The 20,127-nt window shown below is 33.9% G+C and overlaps 3 protein-coding genes across 3 annotated transcripts; 2 read left to right on the top strand and 1 right to left on the bottom strand.

Moving 5' to 3' along the window:
- Nucleotides 1–5,228: 5,228 nt before the first annotated feature.
- LOC108218971 (auxin transporter-like protein 3) lies at nt 5,229–8,084 on the bottom strand. Its single transcript, XM_017392171.2, has 8 exons — nt 7,799–8,084; nt 7,490–7,675; nt 7,289–7,401; nt 6,978–7,161; nt 6,752–6,849; nt 6,091–6,298; nt 5,731–5,988; nt 5,229–5,648 (listed from the first exon to the last, which is right to left on the bottom strand). The coding sequence occupies exons 1-8, from the start codon at nt 7,952–7,954 to the stop codon at nt 5,454–5,456; spliced, it is 1,398 nt and encodes a 465-aa protein (XP_017247660.1). The 5' UTR covers nt 7,955–8,084; the 3' UTR covers nt 5,229–5,453.
- Nucleotides 8,085–9,528: 1,444 nt separating this feature from the next.
- Nucleotides 9,529–11,072, top strand: LOC108217858 (pathogenesis-related thaumatin-like protein 3.5). Its single transcript, XM_017390752.2, has 3 exons — nt 9,529–9,673; nt 9,918–10,587; nt 10,790–11,072. Exons 1-3 carry the CDS (start codon nt 9,625–9,627, stop codon nt 10,920–10,922), a joined length of 852 nt encoding a protein of 283 aa, XP_017246241.1. The 5' UTR covers nt 9,529–9,624; the 3' UTR covers nt 10,923–11,072.
- A 658-nt stretch (nt 11,073–11,730) lies between these two features.
- On the top strand, nt 11,731–15,101 carry LOC108216093 (ubiquitin-fold modifier 1). Its single transcript, XM_017388769.2, has 4 exons — nt 11,731–11,888; nt 12,050–12,147; nt 13,157–13,189; nt 14,839–15,101. Exons 1-4 carry the CDS (start codon nt 11,815–11,817, stop codon nt 14,916–14,918), a joined length of 285 nt encoding a protein of 94 aa, XP_017244258.1. The 5' UTR covers nt 11,731–11,814; the 3' UTR covers nt 14,919–15,101.
- The last annotated feature ends 5,026 nt before the right edge of the window (nt 15,102–20,127 follow it).

The raw sequence follows: 20,127 nt of genomic DNA, 5'->3' as shown, positions 1-20,127 counted from the left end.
TTAATCACTTATAAGTCTTATCTTGCTTCTAACTTCTACTCCACTTATTTATTTTAAGCAAGAAGGAATTATTTTAATCCCACCCAAACGGCCCCATTATTTTTAACTTATTATTTTAATTCAACTCCAATATCACGTTTCTATATCTTTCATGATCTGAGGCCAGACTGTATTTCTGGTGTGGTGGATCGAATCCAAATCTTCATTATGATTCCAATCTCAGCAACAAGCCGGTTGGCAAAAAATTATAATTATAAATCAGTTCAAAATTTAATTTTGTCTTTTAATATAAATAGAAAATATATACTTTTAATGAATTGCATTAATTTATATATGAATACATTTATAATAATTAATAGATGTTAAAAAAATATGATATATTAAAGCGATCCCAATAAAGATGTCAACGGATAAAATAAATGCCAAAATATCACGAGGATATACCTCTCGTGTCCACCAAAATTATAAAAATTTTACATTGTTCTAAAATATAAAAAAATATTTTTTCAATTATATTGGTAATTTTGAGTGGCGATTATTGACATCAATACTTGTGTGGAAAATGTCAATTTTATTGTTAAAAAGAAAAAACAATAATATATCTATTTTAAAATAATATATCTATTTTATATATTTTTACTAAATTAATATCTTTAGTTATATATTCATGTCTTGTCATCAAAGACAATATTTACTTTAAACATGTACCGTTTTATCCATGTGACGGGGGTGCGTTTGCAGGAGTTTTTGTATTTATTTTTACCAAATTATGATCTAGGATCATTATGAAAATCAATAATCAAACTTAATCAATTAATATATCAATTTAGAAGTTAGAACTTATTAAAGAGTTTCTAATAATTTACAATGTTAAATATAATAATATTTTAATCTTTATACCTGAACGTTTCTACTAAAAATACAATTATTTATCTGTCCATATATACAGAAAATATGAATATATAAGGTTAAATTCATATAAATCGATTCTGTATCCCTTGAAATTAGAAGTGGGCTAAGAGTTGGCAGAGGTGTATAACTTTGAATTTTTGCCGATAAATCATCCTTATAATTTCGATTGATACAGTTAACTTCTGTCACACAAAATGCATAATTCTTTCTCGGAGGATCAACAATGTTTATTATGCTCATCAGTTGTTGCATGCTTTTATCTTGGAAAATGATGCATTTTAAGGTGCAGAGGTTGTCTTAAGCTGACTCTCTGCGCCTGCTGCGTGCTCTATATGTAGCAGTAGCACTCTCATTTATACTTTTTCTTCCCCCTATTTTTATAAGCTATGCATGTCCATTTTTCTAATTAAGTGGGTTCGTGTGGATACAAGATGGGGCAATTTGCTCCCATGACTATTTTTTTTATAACTTATTTTTTAAATGATAAATTTTTTTAATACATATTTTTAGGTATTTTGATGGCTGGATAAAAATACTATTTTTGAATAAGCTATTTTTGAAGAAAAATAAGTGGAATATTTGATAATCTATTTTTAAATAAAAAGATCGATCCAAAATTTTAATTTATAAGAAATAAATCGAAAATAATATTATTATAAATTAAACGATGAACCCACTTAAAAATGTGAATTAAAAATTAAAAAGTCATATTATGAAAAAAGAGAGAGTAAACTAAAATATCTGTTGTAATATAGATAATTTAGTTAAATAGTTGTTAATAAATATTTTTGCTTAAATAATTATTTCAGTCCGCTGACACTGATTGTAAAATATGACCCTGATGTTTGCTAGAATACCCAGACGGACCAAAAATTAAATACAATAAGATGAGACTGTTGGGCCTGAATATTATGAAGGCCCATCGAAACAAAAGGGTTATGACCCATCACTAATAACAGGACTTCTGATTGACTACAGGCCCATACTTGCATCCAATTGGGCTGAGAAGTAAACCATGTGAAGACAGTGTGAAGTTGTGTAATGCGGGAAGGCCATAAAAATTTAGGCACACACTTTGAACCGATGTGTTTATAAATAGTGCTGCTTTGCCAGAATTAATAAATCAGGAATTGGTCTGTGTGAAACAATTTTGAAAAATAAATATTCCAGAAATGAGAATCATGTTTTTTTTTATTTGACATTTTGTCTTTTGATACGTATCTTTAGGTGGGTTGACCGGATGATAAAATTTATTATTTTTTATTGAATTTTTTATCAATAAAAAATTTGATTGTATATTTTTATTCAGAAAAAGAAAAATTAGAAAATAATATTTTTAACTACCCGGTTAAGAGACTTAAAAATATGTTGTCAAAGTCAAAGTGTCAAATAAAAAAAATAGATTATATTCTGAAATTGACCATATGTTAAAAGTAGCATATTATTATTATCTGAAATTGTTATAAATAAAATATATTAGTTTAATATCCGTAATTACTCGATAACTATAATCATTATTTTTGGTTAAAATTATATACAAGAGGATGGGAATAAGAATGTAGTGTTGGGCATGAGTTTTTGACTAGATTATGCATAGTATTTTTTATTTTTAATTACTCAATTCATTTAGTTAAGTAATATTTCACGGGATTGGAGTTGATGTAAATAGATATCATGGGATGCATGCATCTAGGAGAAGAATGTGCCACTCGATAGTCCTGAGTCCTGACTCCTGAGTAGGGCTGTAAAATGATCCGGGTGATCCCGGGTACCCCTCTGTTCAAGTACCGGATCATATTATTTTTAGCTTGTCCAGATTTGAGTCCGGGATCGTTTTATTCGGATCTAAACCGATCCCGGGTATTTGAGATTCGGATCTGAACCGGATATGATCCAGTATCATATTTTCTATTTTTTAACCGGGTAGTTTATGATCCATCGAATATGAGCCGGATATGATCCACTAACACTAAGTATCATTATTATTTCAGTTGTTCAAATAACTATCATTAGTCTAAGTAAACATAATATTATAAAGTATAATAATTTTAAATTAAAACTTATAGTTATATATTGATATATATCATTTATTAAATATATATGAAGATAATAAGTATGATCACATTAAATAAATCATATTTTATGAAGATATAAACTTAAATAAGATATTAAAATTTTATAAAATGATAACTATTTACTTGCAAATATGATGGTGTTAAAATATAATATGTATATGAGTTTGAATCGAATATGAACCGCGGATCATATTCGGTTATTCGGGTAGGATCATATTATGAAAAGTTATATGAGCCCGAATCTGAGCGGGTATAAGTGTGCTCGTATCCGGGATCATATATTATACGGGCTTAATTTTTCCGCCAGATTTGGATCGTTTTCAAAACGAATATGAGACATGTATCATATTTTCGAGCCGGATATGAGCCGAGACACCGGATAGTCCGTATCGATTTACAGCCCTACTCCTGAGACACTATCAGGATGCCGACTGTGCATGACATATACGGAATCTATTCATTGATTTCCCTGTTTTCATAGTGAGCATATACAGGGGCTGTTTGATTCCGGAAATCGGAGCTGTTTCTGACTTCTATTTTTCATGACTCGTTTGAATAAATAAGCAGAAGCATGTCTAAGAAGATTAAGAATGCTAATTTATGCTTCTGAATTTTTTTCAAACATTTTATTAATTTATTTATTTTTCACTTTTAATTTAATTTTACATTTTAAGTATGAAGTCATTTTTTTTAGATTTGTCCAAACGGCTTCATGGTCAGCCAGAGTGACCCACTCCGACTCGTGACAGTCAAGAAAACTAAAAAAGCAGTCCAAACGCTTCACGACACACAAAAGGCCATGTTTCGTACTCACATGCACCCACGATCACTCAACTTCTACCTATATAATCTGCAAATTGAGACGGAAGCCTATACTATATTCTACAGTATTATATTCAGTTTTAATAAGATCATTGCAAAAAATTTATCTTTTTTTACCTACAACTTTTTATTAAGATTAAGTAAATCTTGATTCTAAACACGGATTGATCTTCCAAATTTAACGGTATATTATTTTAGTTCCGATTATTTCGAGGGTTCCGGCGTCACGATCGGTCTAGAGTCTGAATGGGTCCATCCGCATGTGTGCATCTTATCCATTCAGCAGAAAGTTGCTAAACCCTGGCCAGTGAAAGATTTGGTTCTTAGCTGCACTATCTTACAATCTGAGTACATACAAAGGATTCAACGTATATATTGGTCTGCTTATATGTGTCTCTATGTGTTTGTGTGTTATCTTTTTATGATCTGGTAACCACTCTAATCGTACGAAACGAAATGCATTACCGATTTGGTAAGGGCCAATTTCTGCTAAGGTTAGGTTTAAGAAATGACAGGAAATAATCTTGTTTTTCTTTTATTTTTTGAGAAATCTTTTATTTCAAGGGGGCATTATGATTGATTGCTTTCTTTAACTTTTTCCCATGTTGTGTTCTTTTCCAATGTGTCAACCTACTTCGCTGTGTAACGCAGCGTGGTCCCTCGCCTTCTTTCCGATTTCAAAAGATCGATCCACTACTTGCAGCTTTAAGCCAACTTTGCTTTTCGAGTTTGTTAGTGAAGCCAACTAGGAGTATCTTCAAGATCAATCCTTTTCGGTACCTGTTCTATTATAAGGACTTCATCAATTATTTCTCAAGCTAAAAATCACTTTTTTATCAGTATCTAAATCCGACGTGCTGAAAAAATTTCGCTATAATTTGAGAAACAGAGCGAACCGTCACAAAGTCGGGTCATCAGCTCGGGTTAGCCTCTGTCTAGTCCTGCATTTGAGTATGAGGCAGATCTATGATCTATCCTTCCCATATGTCTTGATCAAGCAAGAAACATGCATGCACGGGATGGTGATTCAGGTACTAATGATTTAAGTCACTGAGCAGAACTTGAGAAGATGTTGTGGCCTATTGCAAAAGTGGATACTCGACTACATACCTTTCTGGACCATCGATCCACCTTTCTGGACCATTGATGATTCATTCACGTGTACTACATTATCTGGTTGTACTTCCATATCATTGTCTTCACGAAAATCCTTATTGAATTATTTTTATAATTCTTGACTTGCTATTTAAATTTAGAGTTAAAAATTTGTTTAAAAATTCCATCGGAGATGCTCTCTGAGGCCGATATTTAGTCTGCTTCCAAGTAAGTGCTGAGTTTCCGACATACATATTTTCTTGCAAACACTAACATAATTGTGTGTGTTAAGGTGTGCTTAATTATCAAAACAAAAAAAGGGGATTGTTAAAATTAATCTGCTATCAAATATATCCTCCAAAAGAGGGAGCTACAGTTCTTAGTTACAGGATTCAAGCACACGCATATGCTACAAAAGCTTTTACGATACAAAGAGAAACCAAAATCTGAAAGAAAAAGAAAAGGTTACAAATTCCACTCTTTTTACACACTTATAGTTGTCATGTAATATAAACTATATAATCAAAAACAATCATGTAGTCAATTTCTTCAAGCTTTGTGGGGAGGGCATTGATAGCACTTGGTGAAGACACCAAATGTCTTGATTTGATGAACAAAATTAACCATACTTGCCCATCCTCCGAATCCGAAACCTACAACTAAAACCCATCCCACCACAAAGATGTTTATGGAGAATGATCCTCCCCACCCCCCTAAGAATGATGGGGGTCTCTCTATTGCATTCTGCACAACCAAAAAAAGATCCAGTTCTTAAAATAATGGAAGACGGAAATAAAATAATGAAAAGTTGAAAATTTGATTGAACCTCTCTGGCTGAAGGGGAAGAGAATGTGATCATATGAGCCAGGGCAGGGATAATGTAAACTGTGAAGCTGACAAGCAGAGATCCCACAGTGGAGTTGATGGGGCCAAAGAAGGGGAAAATAATGGCAAGAAACCATATGGGAATAACCACGGGAAGTCTTGCAAGAGCTCTTCTGTACAGGCTTTTTGTGTTGTGCATTCCAATGAATTTCTCCCATACAAAGTATAGTGGGGTGCATGCAAATCCAAATGTGATGAACTGCACACATAATTAAGACTCAGTCATTAATATAATCGGCCAAATTTATTCATACTAACTACTCCTAACAAGCACAACTATTAAAGGGAATTCCAGGATCACCTGATGAATGAGCATGAGAATAACAGCAGTGTCTCTAAATCCAGTTCTTGGGAGCAGAGCAAAAGCATTGGAATGGTTGAGGAGCAGATCACCAAAAGCCCAGTAAACCGCGCTAGCGGATGGTAAGGTTAGGGTAAGAACATAGAGTGTCGCGAATAAGTATATGGTTTTGAACTTTTGGGGCTTCCACATTGCGTGCATTATCTCCCTATAATACCATAGATATTTCCACATATGGAGATAAGTACTTAAGTTTACACATTTAAGATTCAATGTTAAATTAAAAATTCCAGAGGTAAAAATTATTTGAGATGGGGTGCTTCAAAGTCATCTGCCAAGGATCTGAACCATGAAACCTCAGCAATAAGGGCGGTGAGCATAACTAATCCCCATAGATTCGCATAAAAAAACAAGTGTTATAACTTACCATGCTTATCACATTAAGTATTGTTGTAACAATCGTATGTGAGGGACCGGACCTTTTATTTAAAACGTTTGTATACTGTGTGTTTGTGTGGGGTAACAACTTTACAGGAAACATGCTCCCATACCTCATAAAGGAGCTTTCAGATTATGCATCATATGTGTTGGGAAGGAGTAATGAAGATCCAAAACTAAATTTTAATAGAAGATAGAGAGAAAGGCATAAAAAATGACTCACACAGTCACAGCATGCCCACCAAAGGTGTAAAGAATGTTTGTTGCCCCAGTGAAGTATAGAACCATAGTGGATGGACCTGAGTGCTTCACCCCTTCAACCTTGATTTAAAACATTTAAAATTCATTACTCATTTAACAACTTTTAAAAGTATGCTAATCAAGCCAAACTCTTACTTTAGGCCTGTTAATTGTAATTAAATAGACTCTTTTGATATTCATTTAGATACCTGTCCATGGTGTAAAGAAGCAATGGTGAGATACCATGCAGTGTAAGTTGTCATGAGCAGTCCTAAAAATGACCAAATTCTGTAATTATGAAATGAAGGAATGAACACAGTTGTGGCACAGCAAGCTCCAAAGATGTATGTCCATGTTCTCTTGTCAAGGTTATCGTTTATGTAGTAGATATTACTGCAAAAATCATCCACAAAGAACACATATGTTTTACTTGATTACTCTACCAGGCTTGTGATATATTCAGATACACAAGTTAACATAATTATACAAAAACAATTGGGGGCTTAGAGAATTTTTATACCTTGCACAGGCAATCAGTTGAATAACAGAGCCAAATAGCAGAAAAGTGCAATTGAAAAACAGGCCTATGTTTCTCCAGTGCTTTCCCAGTAGTCCATCAAGAACTTCAAACCACTGTGACAGAAGTTAAAACAACTGATACTTTTCTCGACACGTTTATGTCACATTTGTGCACTTAATGCCTCAGAGATTGATTATATACCTGAATGACATGGTTCCTGAAATCAACCTTCTCTCGTTCCTTTCGAGTTCTGTACTCCACATAAAGCACACTTATAAGGTAAGCAGTCCAGCTTCCCAACAAGCCATAGAAGAGCTGGAAAATTATTCCTGACAACATTCCTAGTTGCGAAAATGAGTAAGGCAGCGTGAGAAGCACTTGAGCAACCTACAATATTACAGTTAGAAGAACATGAAATTCGTGTTAGATCTAAATTTATATAACCGACGATCATCTTACGTGATATTATCAAGGTCACGATAAAACCGGAAGAAATGATATGCTACGTACCTGATTCGAAGAGCAACTAAACCATGCATCATAAACAGAGCCACCGTGCCAGAAAAATCTCGATAATTTGCTTTTAGAAGTGCTTGAATTTTCCTCTTCTCTGTCCATTTCGACATAATTTCCGGCCACAATGGTCTCAACCTTCTCGGAAGTCATGGTTATGGACTCAGTGATGTTAAGCAAGGTCACAGTTCTATAAATAGAGATATAGCTAGTGTTTATTCTTTTTACTTTTCTTTTTCTTTCTCTTCTGAATTATGATGCAAACTTCTCCTCTAGCTATATTACTTTGTAAAAGCACGAGAACAAGTTTTTTTATTCAATTTATTTAAAATCCAGACGTCTATTTTTTTTTTTAATATAAAGAAACGAGGCAGATGATTTGTAATTTAGCTTTATTTTTCTCTTTTGCGATGGAATGATTGAGTTGCCCGTGGAGGGACCTGACTAGCTCACCTCTTGGATATCCAATTAAGTCACTGTTACAAGTTACAACCCCTTTGTTGTCAATTGTGATTGATCTTACGTATATTAGATATTCATAGATCCCCTCGAATAATAGTTATGGCCGGTCCGGATAATATTAATTTATCGAAATTACATATTTATCGGTTATTTTGGAGGTTATAGTGAATATATATCGGAGGACATTGAAAGGCATGGATCTGTTGTCCGCACTGAGTTTCTTCGAAATGAACTTAACGTACAATACATCTGGCGAGATGATTACATTTCATGGCCGAACATGCAGCATTCATGAGAAACACAAAGTGATGAATATATAACATGTAAAGTAATACGAGTCCTTTTATATATACGTGCACCTTTGATGTAAAAGTAAAATAATAGGATAATGAGCACATAAATATGGTTATGGTGGTGTTTGGCAAACACTTAAAAGCCCGGTTTCCGGGCTTTTAAGTTATAAGCACTTATTTGTACCGTTTGTGTAAAAAGTCAAGAAACACTTAAAAGAAGTTAGGAATACTAGCTTTTGTTTCCTGACTTCTACTTCTTTCCCAAACACTTTAATCACTTGTAAGTCTTAACTTGCGTCTGACTTCTACTTCATTTTTTTACTTTAAGTAAAAAGCACTTATTTTAGGCTCACCCAAACGGCCCCTATATCACATGATCAAACTAGCCTCAAGCTATTTTAGGATTGATAATGATTCTCTACGAATCTGGTCAGCCCAGCAGACAACTTACCACCAAAAGCCCAAATATACCAGAAGGGCTGCAGAGATTGTGTACAGATTCGTTAAAGGTCTGGAAAAAAAAAAGCCCAGTCAAATGTGTTCGTCATTGGACGACTTTGGGCCCGAATACATAATCAGTTCACATTTTTAGTTTGGATTGCAACTAAACATCTATGAGCCGTGTCACGTCATTCGTAAAAACTGAGCTTACGTATGTTTGGACCTGCACAGTCGGATATATCATTACAAATTCAATAAAAAAATCAAATCTATCAGAGTTACATATGTGTAACGTTATCTCTCAGTTATCGAATTGAACTTGTTCACCTGAATTCAATTAAACAGGGCCACATCCCAAGTACATATTAATACAGGGGAAAGAACACGAGAAAGGCAGGTGCAAAGCTGAATCCTGATGAGGAAGAATGGAATCACTTTAAGGTTCTAATCTTGCAACAATCAGCAAGGTAAGGAATCATCTCATATCACACACAATTTTTAAAAGAATTAAAGTCGAAATTTTACAACTTCCACACGTATTCTTCTTTGTGATATGTAACTTTGCTATTAATATGAAAGTGACTAATTCCCTCCCTCGAGTCATCGGAACCCGAGTACATAGAAAGAATGGCAGCTCTTCAACCAATCTCATTCTTTTTGCTTATTGTTTCTCTAGGTATTTTCTTATTCTTCTCTGCTAAACGCTAAACGCTAAATGCTATATTCATGTATAAGTATGAGGATTCTACGACATAAAACTGATGTACATGCATGTATGTTTTGTAATATAGATAGTTTTTGTTAAAATTTCATCCCCGATATATACTTCAGTTTTGTTATTTTTATCCCTAAACTGGACTAACTATATTATGTAGCTTTTCAAGCATAATGTTATTGATTTAGTCTTATTGATATGACAGGAATAGACATATCAGAATGTGCAAGAGTGTTCACCTTGATAAATGATTGCAAAGAAACAATTTGGCCTGCAATCACGCCTGGAGAAAATTTTGGTAATGGGGGTTTTGCTCTAAAACCCACAGAATCAAGAGTATTTCAAGCTCCGATTGGATGGTCGGGTAGGATATGGGGAAGAACCGGATGCAATTTTAACAAAGATGGTCAAGGAATGTGCCAAACTGGAAGATGTGGCACATCTCTACATTGCACAGCTTCTGGTGAAACTCCAGCAACACTTGCTGAATTTACCCTTGCAACGCCTGATTTTTATGATGTTAGCCTTGTCGATGGATTTAACTTGCCAATGAGCATTAAGCCCATGAATGGCCAGGGAAATTGTAGCAGGGCCGGATGTGATGGAGACTTGAGGCCTAATTGTCCTAAAGAGCTTGCTGTCAAAGCCGGTGGCCGCACTATTGCTTGTCGAAGCGCCTGCGACGTGTTCAATACCGACCAGTACTGTTGCAGGGGAAATTATGGGAATGCAGCTACATGCACACCAACATTTTATTCAAAGAAGTTCAAAGCGGTCTGCCCTGCTTCGTATAGTTATGCATATGATGATCCTTCCAGTATATTTACATGCGGTGGGAGTACAACAGATTATGTCATCACATATTGTTCTGGCAGGTAAGAAAAAGGTCTTTTTTTCCCATTACAGTGATGGTATGTACCATATACTAATAAGTGTTAAAAAAACCTGTCCATCTAAAACTGCAAGATCACTAACGAATCGTTCTGGATCAAACAGGCTCTCGTGTCTTTTTAAATTAATAGGTAAAATATATTACTTAAATCATATGTTAACAGATGTTACCAATCTCGATTTCAGGATGCAACCAGTGTGCACTTACCATAACGACAAGCTCATCTGCAGCATCGGATCAGACTTAAAGCCTCTGATGGGAATTTGGACAGTGATGATTTTATTAACAGCGCTGATTAGTTTAAGAATGCTATTTTAGGTGTAACTGATAAAAGAATGCTGCTTGCTTTTTTTATTTTTTGAGTTTTAGTTGAAAGTGTTTATTCAACTTTTCCGAGACCTGCAAGAAATTGACATCTAAATGGTTTAAAATGTAAATATGCATCACTGTATAATCGATTTACTATAACGTCTGTGTGTGGAATATGGCCACTAGACAACGGTAGAACTATAGGGGGTTTTGCAGATTTCTACGGACATATTATCTCATTGTCTTAATCTTATGGGGTTATATTTCATTCAATTTTTAATTCATTTTTATGAGATTATAAATCCCTATAAGAAGAGGTATTATAATCTCATAAAAACGCATGATAAAATAAATGAAATACAATCTTATGAGATTATAATCTCTTAAACTTAATGAAAATATTGTAGTTGCCTCATAATTATAATTTTTTAGAACAAATATGACATTTCTTGTTCATTTGATCAAAATACATAACAATGAGCTATGTGGATATATTCCTGTCAATATTAACAATAATAATCGGCCTGAATATAATTTAACAAATAACACAACCAGGGATATAATAAAATCTCCCTTGACGAGAAGACTTGTCAAAAATCACATTATAAATAACAAAATTAATATCAACACAAATATAGTTTTATTTGATTCTCCTACACTATTTGATATATATTTTAACTATATTAATATATAATTTTCTAATTTATTTGTAAAATTAAAGAATATATATTTAAAATAAATTATTTATTTAAAAATATAATTTATGAAACGATATTTTATAGGAAGTAGAGTTACAGTTAAATTAACCTATTCGCACAATTCTGGTCAGCCAAACACGGCCCAGTGTTCGCATATATATCGCATAGATGCCTATGTTCCCAAATTAAAACCATCAAGAAAAATGGCGAACGGTGATGGTGGTAAGGTGTCTTTCAAGGTCATTTTAACATCCGATCCCAAGCTTCCCTTCAAAGTGTAAGAACTCTCTCTCTCTCTCTCTGTCTCTCTCTGCGTGTCTACATATACGCATATATGTATAATTATACACAAACATGTATGTATATGTTTTTTGTTCTTGATTTTGAATTAATTGCTCGATTTTGATAAAATTGAATTCGTGGGTCATAATCAATCAGGTTTAGTGTTCCGGAAGGAGCTCCATTTACTGCCGTTTTGAAATTTGCTGCTGAAGAATTTAAAGTCCCTCCCCAAACTAGCGCTATCATCACCAATGGTACTTGTTAATCTCCTTGTGTTTGTGCAATTTTACATACGGAATTTTAAGTATGTGTATGTAATTGTTTATGAGTATGTTGTTCTGGGTGAACTGTTATAAAGTTGTCATCTTGTTGTGTTTTGATGGAGTTTGTTGTGTTTGTGGATTTGGGTTTTTGGGTGGAAGTTTTTTGGAGGGGGTTTTCCAGGTGTTTGGTTGGGGTTTTTTGATAATTTATGTTAGTTATCGAGTGTAGCTGGAAAAAGTGAATCGGAAGGTCGGATTTAGAAATGATTGTTTGAGTTGGATGGGTTGTCTAATTTGTAATTGTACACGTTATGTTTCCCTGAAGGTAATTTTAATTGAATATTAACGTTAACGACAAGTGAAATGGTTGGAAGAAGTTTGTTCCATGTGGTAAATATCAATCAAAATTTTACTTCATTAAATAAGTTTGTATGACTTAAAGATAATGAGCGTCGTTCTGCAAAGAGATTGATACAGACTGAGATACACATGCACAAGTAAAGAATTTTTAATATGGTTTTTTTTCCAATTTTAATTCCAGATGTTGTAATTTAAGTAGAAAACAAATTTTAATCATGTGTCACAATATCTTTGTCATTCAGAAATCCTGTCAAATATATGATGTATATATTAGATCAGGAGTCCTAAACTGTAAAGCTGTTGTTTTAGCATTGCAATAACATTTGATGCTTGTTGATCATTACAACACAACACGAAATTCACAACAATTCTGATATTATATCGACTTTGCCCTGACTAAAGGACAAAGGTAAAACAAGCCTAATCTTATTGTGTTTACTTATTTTATTTTTTTAGCATATCCTAGTTAGTGTTGCCAAGCATATTAGACTATTACAACGCACTTAAGTTCTGGCTTGATAGCTAGATATGATTTCATACTTAAATAAGAGATATTCACTGCGAATTGGACAACTGTCACGACCCCTCTGCTTAATCCCATCTATGTTATCTGACATGTTTGTTTTCTATTTCTGTGCAGATGGTGTTGGAATCAACCCACAGCAAAGTGCGGGTATGTTAATTTGCAACCATCTTTGGTTCAGTTCTTCGTTGTCACTTCCTAATTTATCAATTTGTTAGAAAATTATCATGTGTTTGTTCTGATTGTTCGAATATATTCTGCATATATACTTGTTCCAGTATACTGTTGTTTCCGGAGTGTATGATTATATGAAGGCACGGGATATCTTCTTGTGAAAAGTAAAATAGTAAAGAATAGTAAGGAGATTGAAAGCATAGGTGAACTTTACATACTTGTTGAGCTGTGCTGCAAATTTCCACTTGACATGTATGTGTGTGTGTGTGTGTAAATCCAAGAACAGAAAGGGCTCATTTTAATGTAGAATATTCTGTTATATACACGGATATGGACACTTTTGAGTTTTGAGGTTTGGTCTTTATACTTGGACTGATGTAGGTTGATTATGTTACAAGTCTTATATACTACAGAGGGTGTCGAAACAACTAAACATTTTAGAAATTCCAGAAATACATACAGAGATTTGTTGATATTGGGTCATAAATGAACATCATCCTTGAAGAATATTCACCCTTCACCATTGTTCATTAGCTCGTGCCTGCCTGAAAGAACGATGTATCAGAAATTCTATTCGCAAACTTGGAGAAAACTTGACCGCTATTTCCAGAAAACTTCAAGAATAAAACTGAAGAGACAGAGAAGTTATAGAAAGACTTCTACTATTTTTGTCTTATGATCAAAATGAGACTTTTTGACTATATGTAAAGAGAGAGTAAAAAAAGGCTTGTTATACTTTTAAACTGTCACAATATTTGTAGGGAGAAACAAAGAATATATCTGCTGCTCTCGGTGGTCAATTTTTAATATACTTTATAACAAGAGTTCTTATTCATCCCTAACCAGTTTGAATGATGCATTAGAATCAGATCCCAATCAAGAATCGATACTAACTCATACTCTTCTCCAATCAAAAGTCTGAAGAGTTTAAACAAAGGTTATCAATTGGCCAGCCATAGTTAAATACTCCTTCGCTTACTTTTATTTTCGAGCTTGATCTTGCATGGTTTATGCACAAAATTAAAGTTCAAATGGTATTTGGAAGGAAAGTTTTAGCAATTCTCCCCTGCCGTAAATTCAAAAGCAAAGGCTGGTGACATGCATTTGGTGCTGCCACATACTGCTAGCAATTATAGTGCCTCTGCCTGTCTAATCACTGTTACTGAATTACGGCAAACGACCTTTCTCCTTGAGTAACTTCAATTTGTATCCTTTATTCCATTTGCGTGCACATATTGTTTAGAAGATTGTTCCAAATCATAATGTGACTAATGTGACATCAGTATTTCTCTGCCACTGAACTTGTGTATGGATTTACATGGTATGGTCTTTGAAGGGAAGGTGCGACTATCATGGTGTTCTTGTATCTTTCACATTTTGGTATTATTATGTTGTTATCACACATTATTATATGGTGCGACCACATCCAAAAAGTAATTATGTTCTTTTTCTGTTGGTTCGGTTCTTGTACTGCCATTTTTGCTACATCTCTACTATAGGTTTGCAAAAAAACAAAAATAAACTTATGTGCTGCTTGTTTAAACAATTGATAGCGTTGTCTGCCTATCTTTGGGTGTTGCAAATTATTAAATCATTGTAATATTTATATTTTATATGTATTGCAGGCAACGTTTTTCTGAAGCATGGCTCAGAGCTGCGGTTGATTCCTCGTGATAGAGTTGGTGCGTCATGGATATCAGGCTAGATACTACTGATCTTCATCTAATTAAATCAGTTGTGTATTTCTTCTGTTATGAAGTTGGTGGTTCATGTTGTAACTGTGTTGGGTCATACTATGAAAGTTTACCATAGTCTCTTTTGAATAAAGACAAATGGAAATTTGGGACAAAAACCAAATAGTGTGAATGCCAGAAATGGGTTTTTGATATTTTTACGAGGTATTTTAGCCTATCGGTTGTTGCTTGTTGACCTTAATATGGTCCCGTTTGATATCTGTTATGGCCTGCAAGCATAGTATGGAACACAAGTAGTTTTTTAATTATTTCAAAATTGTGAAGATTTGGAATTTAAATATGATGTTAGATTGTTTTAGGACAAGAAGTCCCTGAAGAAATAAATTTATTATAAAAATATATAATTTATGTATATATTTTTAAACTTTAAATTAGAACTTTTATCATACATTTACCAAAGGTTTATTATATTCTTTTTGGGTTACTTTTATAAGCTACTTTCTCGCTCATACGAGATTCTAGTAATTCCAGCAAATTCTAAATAACCCTGTATTTGCACTGACCATGGCAATACATTCTTTTCTTCTTCAGTAATTCTGATTCAGTTACATTTATGATTTCTGCATATGGTATCTCTGGGATTATGTGCTCATTCCATTCCTCCCCACTTACATTTATGTTTCAGCATATGGTACTTCTGTGATTATATATATTGTTATGGATCTCAATACATAGAGTACTGTCGAGGCACCATTAAAATTATATTGCTGATATGAGAGACATATTCCATAGCTGTGATGATATACAGAAGTGATTCGAAATTAAAGTTCTACAATTGTCTCCCTCTTTAAGATGCAGTTATTCCTGTCCTCTTTCTAGAACTCCAGGCTGGTTTAACTGGGGTGGCTGGTAGATGATATCTTTTAAGGAGTTAAACTCCATGTAGGGCATGAAGTTCTTGATCACCGGAAAACCAATATTCTTCTGTTACTTTTGGTCACATAAATTTAAATACGCAGACACTAGAGCCTCCAGAGCTGTAAATCTTGTTCTCGATATGATGTTGGTGTATGCTAGAGCTATTTCTTGCAGATGGATACCAAATAAGTTTGCACAATAATTTCGGGAGTTGAAACATAAATGGTGTATGTTGTGGAGCCAACCCCCAACTCTTACTGTGGAGATGCAATGTGTTCCTTTAATGGTAACCTGTCTTCAGTAAAGAAGGTGAAGGTCCACCAAACGGCAACACCATTATTGTTACCAAATGTTGTATACCAACTTTTATGAAGATGGGGCAAGCAAAATTTAACCATTTCAGATTCGAATAGTGACCCAGTTGTATCTCTCCCTTTATCTTGGCATTAATGGCAAGAATTTGATTACATAATACTAAAACAAATAAACATATTTGAGTGAAGAATTAATCTTTTCAATGAGAAGGGGAGATCTCTCATAGTCATAGATTGAACATAATCTCGGTTTATAAGTTAGAAGCACTTATTCGTACCGTTTGTGTAAAAAGTCAAAAAGCACTTATAAAAAGTTAGGAATGCTGGCTTTTGTTTCAGGATTTCTACTTATTTCCTAAACACTTTAATCACTTATAACTTATAAGTCTTATCTTGCTTTTAACCTCTACTCCACTTATTTATTTTAAGCAATAAGCACTTATTTTAAGCTCACCCAAACGACCCCAACTTGTCTCAATCTTGGCCATCTCATTCCCCTTCCTATTGTTGTTTAGTTGTAGTCTTGAGAATGGACCTGGACGATTGTATTCATTCTCCTTCTCTTACTTACTGGGGTGATTATTATCTTCATGAACATAAAATTTTGTAATGAAGTAAATTGTTGTTTTCCGCTTTTTTTTTTACACCTTCTGTCCCCTGCTGAGCATTTTGGAAACTCCAAAGATTATGACAAAGAGGCGATTTCCCGGTTAGTATATGCACTAGCCTGAAAACGTGTAGCATATAAAAATGGATGGAGTATTGGAGTATATATGTGTCATCAACTTGATCACAGTAAGGCAGAGGATTAGATTCCAGGGTTGAGGTGGATTGTTATTACTCAACCAATTACATAAAACTCTGCACGTGATAACAATCTGACCAACCGATACCAGAATTTGGACTTCCGTTAATTAATATTCTCTCCTCGTTTATTTTATTCAATACTTTTTTATTCACAGTTCGACATATATTTTAATACTCTTATACAGTGAATACAGTTTTGTAATTTATATTCAAAATTTTCTTTTTTGATGAAAATCTAATATCTTTTATTTAAGAAAAAAAATTAAACATATTTATAATTATATTTTATAAAAATATTAAAATATTGTCGCGTCCGCGGGGATTCGAAGAGAGAGATCCGAGTACATTTGACTAATTAAACTTGTCGAGCGAGAAATCATGCAATCTCCATTACGACAGATTTTCAAAGACTGACAGTTGGCTGCAGGGTGGGAACCGCTAGTTACGGGTAAAAGGTTGTACAAGCTTTTCATGTATTCTGGAGGCCGCATGGCACACTCGCCGTTTAATAAATAAATAAATACCAAGTATAACAAAATATGTCACTTCCTCTGTCGTTTTAGATGTTATCTGAAAACGGGGAACGTGCATCATAAAGAAATGTAACAAATTGCCTCGGACAGGAAGGTATGCAAGAATAACTGAGGGTGTTCTAGTGGGAAAGGGGGAAAATATGAGCCCTGTTTTTTTATTGGTCGTTTTATTTTATTTTTTCACGAATATTTGAGTTTTTTAATCGTATAATAATGAATATTATGTTTAAATTTACTTAATGAATTCTGATATATAATTAAATTTTAATTACTAAAAAAATTTAAAATCCCAATTTTTGTTATGAAACTAAAATACCTAAATTCAGGTGTCAAAACCAACAATAAAACAAGAGAAGGGCACAGTATATAAGTCTAATATCAAACAAGACATGTGATCGTAATTGTGTGCCGCTTATTTATATATTCCCGTGCACAGGAATAAATATGATAGGAAAGCAATAAGAACATGGTGCCGATGGAAAAGGAATATTTAAGAGGTGGTGACCAGCTTTTGTGGAGTACAAGGCGAGAGATAAAAGAAAGTGAAAAACTCTCTTTACCGAATGCATCAATCTTGTTATTCTGTTACATGCATTCTAGACACGCCTCCTTTTGCTAATTCTTTTAGTCAAAACTCAAAAGTGATATAAGTTGGAATTCAGGTCACGTTTAATATATCTTTAAAACATAATGTAATATAATATATAACAGAAATAATGATAACCGAATACAGTAACAAGATAGGAAATAGGAAATAATAAGTAAATTTGATACATAAATAAATTAAAATTGAGGAACATGTATATATACAATTAAGACAGCTAAAATAACTCAAGTACTCACATGAATTATTGGAAAAATGTTCATTAACATGTTCTGGTCTTCGTGAAAAATAAAAAAAAAATTCAGAATTTAAAAATCTCTACAGATTTAATATAAAGTGCTAGAAAATTTCAGTATTGTCGTATTGATTATTCAATGAATTATTTCAAATGTGGAATGGACTTATCAATATAAACTAACAAAAAAAATATGAAATTGAATTTCATCGTTAATCATTTATAAATGGATGAGACCAATTCACTAAACATTAACATAGAAGATTGTCCATCATATTTATCGATCAAAGACTTGATCAGGTCAAACAAGTTCGGAAGCACAAGAATCAATTATGCTATTTCAGAATTACCCAAGTCAAGCAGCCATATTATTTTGAGAGGTCAAAAGATTCAAACAAAATCAGACAGAATATTGACATAGTAAATACATATACAAGGTACGTAGTTTGGCACAACAGAACTTTATTAGAATTTATTTTAAGTGCCAAATTTTTCCTCACGCCTTGTAGTTGTATGTTGGCATAAAGGATGCGAAAAATGGGAAAGTTATATATGCTTGCGCTTGTCCAAGTACATGAGCCTTGCACCTTGTATTTATGTATAAGCGCAAGGGACTCCACTCCACTTCAATACGCAAGAACACAAAAAATTGCCTAAATAAAGTCCCTTGCCCCTTGTAGTCATTCTTCATAGTTCCACTCTCCGGATGCAAAAAGAAAAAACTAAATACTCTAAGTCGTTTTAGCGTAAGAAAACATTCAACCATATACATTCATGGGACACTTGGAGCAAGGAGATCTTTTGGAAGATGCACTATAATCTGAACTAATCATTACGAAGTCATAACTCCTTTTCTCGTTTACGATTCCAATGCACTCTTTCGGAAAACTGAGGTCGCGACCTTAACTTGCAAAACAACGTCGCACAAGGATGTGTCCCGTGAAGCGCCTCCGACGTGATAATAAGTGATCGCAATGCTTGATAAGTAGGGTGATTAGAGAGTTTTAACTCCAAACAAGGATGTGTCCCGTGAAGCGCCTCCGACGTGATAATAAATGATCGCAATGCTTGATAAGTAGGGTGATTAGAGAGTTTTAACTCCAAATATGAATGGTGCGATATGCTTTGTGGGTAGAGTTTTTGTGAGAGAAATTGCATTTACCTTTCATTTTGGCTGGGGAGCCCTTTATATAGGCCCGAGCCCACCATTGTAGCTACAGTGGCGGGCGCGGGTCCATTACCTACTCCCCAGCATGGTTGTCTGTTTGGTGTACCAAGTGTCTTTTTGGAATTTGTGCATGCCTTTTATCCTGTTTGTCTTATACTTTGTAATGATGATATTTATTTTGGGATTTCAGCGCACTATAATGGAGGTCTATAAACAGATGCTATTTGAAATTACATCACTTGTGCACACAACTATAAACACCATCGCTTATTTCGGCCAAATAAACCAAACCCTTCGAAATCGAAAATTTTGCAAGTACAGGAGTACAGTGTTTGAATTAAGAGTTCGAATGTTAGGAGAATTTCACAAAAATATAAACACCATTTATTTTAGGAAATACACAGTTATTACACTCCAGCGTGTTTTTCTAACTACAAATCATTGTGACATGATTCAGAGCTCTGGAACTTAATGTTATTGATAACTAGATTCTTCTGGTAACTATCAAAATATCCATAATCGCAAAGATCGATAATTGTACAAACTAGACCAACTTACCTACCTCACTTATTAGGGACAATTTCTGCCTACAAATATTATATAAAAATCTGAGGGCAGGCCAAGAGAACCATTCTCACTCT

This window comes from Daucus carota, chromosome 4 (assembly GCF_001625215.2).
Source record: "Daucus carota subsp. sativus chromosome 4, DH1 v3.0, whole genome shotgun sequence".
Lineage (NCBI taxonomy): Eukaryota > Viridiplantae > Streptophyta > Magnoliopsida > Apiales > Apiaceae > Daucus > Daucus carota.
The sequence above is the reverse complement of the archived record's forward strand: the minus strand, read 5'-3'. Positions and strand labels throughout refer to the sequence as shown.

Bases quoted from the DNA above. Each gene is read 5' to 3' on its own strand.
- LOC108217858 (XM_017390752.2), top strand. From the start codon at position 9,625: ATGGCAGCTCTTCAACCAATCTCATTCTTTTTGCTTATTGTTTCTCTA. The intron at 9,674-9,917 runs GTATTTTCTTAT...TTGATATGACAG, and splicing joins TTTGCTTATTGTTTCTCTAG to GAATAGACATATCAGAATGT. The intron at 10,588-10,789 runs GTAAGAAAAAGG...TCTCGATTTCAG, and splicing joins ATCACATATTGTTCTGGCAG to GATGCAACCAGTGTGCACTT.
- LOC108218971 (XM_017392171.2), bottom strand. From the start codon at position 7,954: ATGACTTCCGAGAAGGTTGAGACCATTGTGGCCGGAAATTATGTCGAA. The intron at 7,402-7,489 runs GTATATAATCAA...CTTCTGTCACAG, and splicing joins TCAGGAACCATGTCATTCAG to TGGTTTGAAGTTCTTGATGG. The intron at 5,649-5,730 runs GTTCAATCAAAT...TTGGTTGTGCAG, and splicing joins CTTCCCCTTCAGCCAGAGAG to AATGCAATAGAGAGACCCCC.
- LOC108216093 (XM_017388769.2), top strand. From the start codon at position 11,815: ATGGCGAACGGTGATGGTGGTAAGGTGTCTTTCAAGGTCATTTTAACA. The intron at 12,148-13,156 runs GTACTTGTTAAT...ATTTCTGTGCAG, and splicing joins TAGCGCTATCATCACCAATG to ATGGTGTTGGAATCAACCCA. The intron at 13,190-14,838 runs GTATGTTAATTT...TATGTATTGCAG, and splicing joins CAACCCACAGCAAAGTGCGG to GCAACGTTTTTCTGAAGCAT.